At 33.8% G+C, this 7,505-nt stretch overlaps 1 protein-coding gene across 1 annotated transcript in view; it reads left to right on the forward strand.

Moving 5' to 3' along the window:
- Positions 1-7,505, forward strand: part of LOC106465152 (L-fucose kinase-like) — a gene marked incomplete at its 3' end in the record, with an annotated part of 210,195 nt that overhangs the window by 40,492 nt on the left and 162,198 nt on the right. Inside the window, exons 6-7 of the mRNA XM_022392980.1 lie at positions 5,235-5,304; positions 5,874-5,977. Of these exons, the coding sequence (XP_022248688.1) occupies positions 5,235-5,304; positions 5,874-5,977 (174 nt within the window). The remainder of the gene's footprint in view (positions 1-5,234; positions 5,305-5,873; positions 5,978-7,505) is intronic.

Raw genomic sequence — 7,505 nt, forward strand, 5'->3', positions numbered from 1 at the left:
ATAAAGTCTTGTTTCTAGTCTGGAACTTCCTTAATATCTTATCGAGGGTTCACGATGAGCAAGATAATTTCGAGTTGACGTAGGCGCAATTCACTTAACATGGAGCTAGCTAGCCCTGTAGTCTTCACTGTTTATACGGCTATTAGAGATTGAGTTTCCAACGATGACGTTAGGTAATGTTTTCATAAAAGTATTAATGTCCGATGTGAATCCACTGAAGTTAAATGGTTTGTAATGTTCGAAATTTATAAATATTCCTGGTCAAATATCTTAAGTTTTTCAATTGATAAGCATTATAACAATAACAGTTACAGCTTCCAAAGTTTATAGTACACTGACTGTAGCAAACTAATAATAGATATTATCTTTGGTGCGTTGTGTTGGTTATATTTATAGCCATGTAGAAGCTGTCTAGAAAATTCAGATTTACGTAACAATACTGAGCTACATTTAAGCATTTACATACATACATATATTGTTGATTCTTACTCAAGAATCTTCTACAACTTTGGAGAATAGACAGGAGTTTTGCAATACATATCTAACACTACAAACTATGCATGTTTTTAAATATAAACTCAACCTAAACGACGTTGATATTAAAATAAATATATAATAACAAATTCGTTACATAATAAATAAAGAATATACATGAAAAACAAAAAATAGGGAGTGGTAACTAAATTAGAAAAGAGAGAAGACCTACAGAACAAATGTTAAAATTCTTATACTAGGGGAGATTGAGGATTTTCTAATATATTTCCTTATAAAATCAAGAACTTAAAACATATATAGTATTAATATTTGATTTCTTATCAGTGTTTTGATGTGCAGTTTATTTGCACACATTGATAATAAAGTAGTTTAATTAAATTTTGAATGTAACTTTCTAATAAGTCATGACGTGCAATTTGACCTACCCATGACGAGAGGGTTAACCAACAAAACCATGGGATACAAGTAATTTGGTGCATAAATAGTTTATAAAAATGTTTGAAGAAATTGATGGATGTGGTTGATTATTCTTGGGCTAAGAAAATCATACATCCAATGTAAAATTATATGTACTGCTATAATTAACACAAAAGCTTATGCATACTGATTTACAATAATGCATTTAATGTCTTGATATCATCAGGCTTAAACGAAAGTGTTTAAGAAACCAGTAGGAAACATTAAAAACAAGGATGCTATAAATGTTTTTGGAGAAAACTAAAAACACTAGGATAATTTAAAGATTTGGAGAAGAATCTTAAAAAATTCTTGACAGTATAAAGATTAACATTTAAAATAATAGTCACAAATTTTATTTTCCATCACTAAGAGATAATACCTTTGTTGCTACTGCTGTGGAATTTCCTGTGCATGCCACAATCCTTGAATAAACTCTCACCTCTACATAGGTCTACATGCACTGCTCCAGGCTATGATGTAATCATTATAATGTTGTAGCCTGCCACCAGTAGGAAGGCAACACAACATCTATGCACAACAATCCCCATGAGCACTAGCACATGATCTTAGGCCCATTCTTTTTCTTGTCACTGCTTTGATCAGACATGGTTGTTTCCCATTCTTTCTGAATTTCTACTTTGTTTGATTGACTGCCTTTCTTTATTTAGTGTTACATTACTTTTGTCTTTGCTACATTTTCATTCCATCCACCTGATTTCAACATTTTCTCTAGTCACTACATTTCTTCTTTGTACTATTTACAACAACAAACATATTAAAAGAAGAAAAAAAACTGTGACTGGAGACATCTTATCTGTTCATGGAGCTTATCTGTTCAGTGTTTATCTATAGTTCATTTAGTAGAGCAATCACCTGGTGTGTGAAAGGTCTTGGATTTCAGTCCATGGTGAGGAACTATAAATATTGTGGTAATATTAAATTGCCATGATCTTGTAGAGCTGTAATGAACCATTGTATAACACCTTCTTGACTGCTGATGTTTTTCAAATATGTTGTTACCGATACTGTGCATCCGGTGGTTGGTTCCATCCTGCCTACTTTTTCTCTAGTTTAAGTCCCTTGTTCTGTTTCATTGCCTTTTGTGGAGCTGCTGCCTTGTCTATGAACAACTTTGGCCAGCCCTTCCACCCCAGCTTTTGCTTTTGGCTTTTCTCTCTTTAATGAGGACCAGATAACTCTTTTTCTATTTGATAAACCCCAGGATGCAACCTCCTGTCTCTTTCATCTGTATATCATAATGGCTCTTGGATTTCACTTTGTTGACTTCCTCCTGTCAATGATCAAAGCTTTCCTTGTTTTCCTGATTCGTTTGTAATGGCCTAAGATCATGACTCCTCTGTATTTCTTGAACCCTAATCTCTTGTGTCCATTCTGTCTACTTGAGGCACACCTCTCTCTCACTCCTGTGCTTTTTTCTCGACTCATCTTCATCTTACCTTTACTCTTTTGCTATATTTTCTCTCTTCAACTTGTCATTGAGGCTTTTCATAGTTTTGATGGAGACACCTGTTTTTATTTGTTTTCCCATTTGGCTTCTATTTCTTCCTCTATTGTCTTTATTTTAACATGCTTTCTCTGTTCTTTGTATATTCTCAGTCTGGATGCTTTCCTTTTTGGTATCCATCTCCCCTTTCTACTCTCACTTTGTCCTAAGTGTTGTCCCTTTTCTCTCTGCACCAATCTTTTGCGATGTTCCCAATTCCTAGGATTCTTGGGCTGGTGCTGCTCACCAACAATCTTCTTTTTATTCTCTGATTTCCTGTATCACTAGACCATGGATACTTCTGTCGACTACCCAACCTCTGAAGTTCTGTGGTGCCACCCTTTTCCTGTTCCTGGTTCTATTGCTTCTTCTTGCTAATCACCTTTTTCCACAGGGTGAGCCATTGAGACTTTTGGTGGTAACTCTTCCTTGGAGCCAATTCTTGGTTATGGAGGGTTTGGTGCCCACCTATCCCCCCTCTATGCTAGTCTATTTTCATTGGCAACCCTTGGATTGTTGAAGCTCTTTCTTGTGGTCTGTCCCTGCTCTTTGTACTCGCCTCCTCGTTCTTCTCATCCACTAACTTGCTCTCTTCCTTCTAATACTCTGCATCTTTGCCTTCTTTGTAAGAGTTTTCTTTATTCTCATATGGGGCGGACTCAACCATCTCCTTTGCTTTTTCACATCATAGAGTTCTTGGTATCGAAGGCTGTTCAATCTTTCTTCATGAGAGGTTCTCTCACTTTTGGGGACTCTAGGTTCTCTTTACACATGTGTGTGTCCTTCAGTGAACTCTAGGGATCTGTGGCAATTCCTTATTTGCCTTTGTGCCTCTCCATCCTTCTTTTCATACCCTTCTGTCATGGTGGTTTGATCACTCCAATGGAACATGTAGTATTCTCCTCCCCCCATCCATCTGGCTTGCATCTTTCCACTGATGCCATCCTTTCCAGTTGGAGAGGGAGTCTTGACACCTCCACTTTCTCAAAAGTCTGGTCCCTAGAAGAGCAATCTCTGCTTATCAACATTTTTGTTGTGTTTCCAGATTTTTGGACTTGCCAAAATCTTTTGTCATGTTTGTTGGGTAATCTCATGAGCATTCATTCCAACACTTCTATGTTTGTTTCTTACATTAACAACCAGGAAGACACCTGCTTTTGGGAACTATATTTTATTTGGTTTTTTTATTAATGCCCATCTGTCTCAATAATTAGCAATTACCAAGTGGCATTACCCACACCTTTTGCTTCTTGCCCAGCACTAGTCCCTTTCTTTTACATATTTTTCTCTTCTACTTGCTTGTCACCCTCATTGTTTGGAAATTTGTATGTTTAACACTTTCTATAATCTATATCATGAGGACCAGTTGATTTATTCCCTGATTGCTCCTTCCTTCCGAAGACTTGGGCTGCCTAGGAGGGTGATTAGATGGTTTTTCACATCTCACTTCTTTCTATTTCCTCATTATAAAGTTGTTCCATTCCCAATCATCTTTTATATCCAGTTAGGGTAGTCCATTGCTATCTTACTCAAACTGCCTCCTTTCATGGATACTACTATTGCTTGTTTATCGCATAGATTATCTCCTTCTAGGAATTTGACCTCTTCTACTTTCACCAGTTGGGTTTGTCAGTTCTTTTAACTTGCATATTTGTCGTTGGGTAAATCCAACCAAATATTTCTTAATGTTGCCTCCCATCAGATTCAGCATATCCCAGCCTCTCTTGCCTCTTTGTTTGATGCTAATCATTGGAAGAGGTCTTGCAGACTGATATGTGGACTACACCTAACACTATCATCATCACACCACTGAGCAGTTTCATGTGTCTTTGGTTTTCCCTTCCTTTTAGTTACTATTCCTTGGTCTACCCAGAGACTCTTGTGTGGTGTGTTTTGCCTGTTGATTTTAGTTACCAACTCCATCATTAATCTTGTAAGTTTTCCATGTCCTTTTCACATTTCATAACACCACCTTGTGTGCACTAATATTTTTGTACATCCAAAAAGACAAAAGAAAAGGAGGAAAACAGATAAGAAAAAACTCAAGTGGCCACATGATATGTAAAGCTAAATACTATATTAACTGTTTGGTATCATTTGATCCCATGCAATGGCTGGCATTGCTACAAGGAACACTAACCAAAATTGGCATCAAGCTGGGGAGTATGGAAATTGTTAAACCCATCCATTCTTGCTCAGTATCATTATGTACTTGACCAGGCCATTTTTGCACATTTTACGCCAAAAAAAAACAACAATAAAATAAACAATCGGGACCAGTTGTAGTCCTGCTCTTACACCTGGCTTGTACTGGTTGTATGTAGTCACAGTAATCCATTGTGGTGTCTGTTAGTTTACTATATTTATTTACTGTTTTGTGTCATGAGTGTGGAAATATCTTTAGAGACTGTACTGTTGTTGTCTGCTTTGCAGTTATTATAAAAATGTTCTTCTGATCATCAGTGAATATGCAGTGACTTAAAGTATGAATCAAAATATCAACATGATTTCAAGCAAAGTTTTTATTATAAAATTGAAGAACCTCTTATAACTTGTAACTTTTTTGCTTCAATGTTTTGGTTGTTATTGTTGGGAATATAATGTTTAAGTATTTGTACAACTCTGTAGAAGTACATTTATAAATATTTGCTTTTTGAAAGCTCACAAGAACAGTTGTCTATTTCTGCTTTTGTGTAAAGTTTCACCAGGGTACACTAAGAATAGGGATATAACTATATTTCTTTTGAAAGCTTTTTAAGAAACCATAACATTTCAGTTGGTTTTGAATTATGGACCTGGTGTATGGGTGGCGAGCACAGATATGTTGTTATGGACAAAAGAACAAAGTAAGTGAATTACTTTCATTAATCAGGATATTTTTTATAATTTCTCTATGTATGCTATTGTCTGCACACACAGTTTCATGTTCAAAAAATGAATTTTTTACAACCTAGACATATTTTCTGTGTTCTTCTAACAAGTTCTAAAGTTTGGGTATATATTATTCTTAAGACAGTAATAAGCTTTCAGTTTTTTGATATATTAATAACCTTAAACATAAAAGAATGTATAAACTTTTCATGAAATTTTTTTCTAGGTAGGTCTCTTAATCCCTCAGCAGATTTCTACGTATTTTATTTATTAATTGATAGTTAATGAATTAACAGTTTCAGAATAGTATCAACAGTATATACAGTTTTTTTTAATTCTTTGTTCTTTAAAAGTTATTTGTAGTATAAAATAACAAATATTTTAATGTTTTACTGTTTATTTGAATTTTGTAGATTAATTTAGTGCTCACCTATCCCATATATATATATATATATATATATATATTTTTTTTTTTTTATATAAACAACTTCACATGAACAATAGTTTAGTATTGTTAACAATTTTAAATTTTATTTAATAAAAGATGAGCTCAACCTTAATGCTGGGTCAAGAGATGTTGCCCTGTTCTGTGTTCCTGCAGACCTTGAGTATGGTTCAGACCATGGAGTGGTCAAAATGGATCATCAGGTGAGCAAAACATAGCTTTTTTTCAATAATTTGGTCAAGCAGATGTTAAAGTGTTACTTACATTTAAATTCATAATGTTGCCCAGACATTTAACTATCAGGTTGATGATACAGCTTAGAAATGAAAGAATGGTTAACCTTGGATTTCACAAGTATGTCAACTTTTTTATTTTAGAAATTTTTGTCAATTGGAGAGCAGTGATAGGCTTCAGAGGTTACATTGAAATTTAAAACAGTGTGCTATTTGAGATCACAGATAACTTTAAGAAATTATTGAATCAATTTATATCCCAGTATGTCAAATTCATTTAAAAAAAAAAACAATTTACCTTTATAAGTTATGCTAGCAATTAACCCTATTGGCCCAGGTGCACTTTACTGCACATGACACAAAGTTTTAGTGTGTTACATTCACAATTTTATTAAACTATTCTTTGTTTATGTTATACCAATTATAATAGCATAAAATCTTAGCTAATAATCCATATTTTAATAGCATACAAGTTTTAAGTTCTTAATACTACAAGGAAATATATAAAAAAATCCTGAATTTCCACTTGTGCGACACATGCGAAACATTTTGCCTTAGCATGTCATCATCTCTATTTTATCCATCACCCCTCGAAAATGTGAAATACTCTCTATAAAATCGTTATTGCTCAAACAAACCATAATTCTTATAGCCTTTAATTTTCTTTGGTTACAGAGCTATCAAATAGAAAAATCAGACCCCTCCTGTCACATCCTCTCTTTCACAATTCATTGATAGTTCTCTCTTACATTTTATTATATATTACCTATAACCAATAGAAAGTCAAGGTTTTCATCTATCAAATGGCGTATTGTATACCGCTGTGTTCTGAATAGATAACCGCTAATTTCACTCGGAGTAGCAACATCGTTCCTATAGCTTGGATGAATTTGTCTCATAGAAAGCCAGGAAAATTTTAAGAAGTAAGTGAATTTGTTCTATATTCTTTGGTGTATTATTTAATTAAATAAAAATTAAGTGCTTTACTATAATCACTATAAAAAAAAATCAGGCTTAACTTTCCTCGACAATCGAGTTGAACCATTTTAATTATATTATTATTATTACTTATTTTCCCTAATCTAGTCTTAAATAAATTAAAAAGATCCGTACTTTTAATTTTAGTTACTTTTATAATAATAAATAAAGAATAAATATGAAAAACAAGAAATAAAGTACTTACCCAATCTTCTTTTTTCTTGCCGAGGCACCCACTTGAGCAGCTCGTAGGTAATATAATTCGATAGCGTAACGTGAGCTGCACGTTCCTGGAGTGATTTACAACTTATAATGGCAGGGAAAGCAGTTAGACACGGTTCAAAGGGCAATAAAAAGTGTCAATAAAACAATAAAATTTAATTATAATTAGATGTATAATGTTAGGAACTAAGAGCTACTTAGGATAAACGATTGTGGTTTCATGTTACAATTTGAAGTCATACTAGAAAGAAAAGAAGGTTAATTTAGGTTTATTTCGATTTTTTTTTTTTTTGTGGTT

This window comes from Limulus polyphemus, unplaced genomic scaffold (genome assembly GCF_000517525.1).
Source record: "Limulus polyphemus unplaced genomic scaffold, Limulus_polyphemus-2.1.2 Scaffold1850, whole genome shotgun sequence".
Taxonomy (NCBI): domain Eukaryota; kingdom Metazoa; phylum Arthropoda; class Merostomata; order Xiphosura; family Limulidae; genus Limulus; species Limulus polyphemus.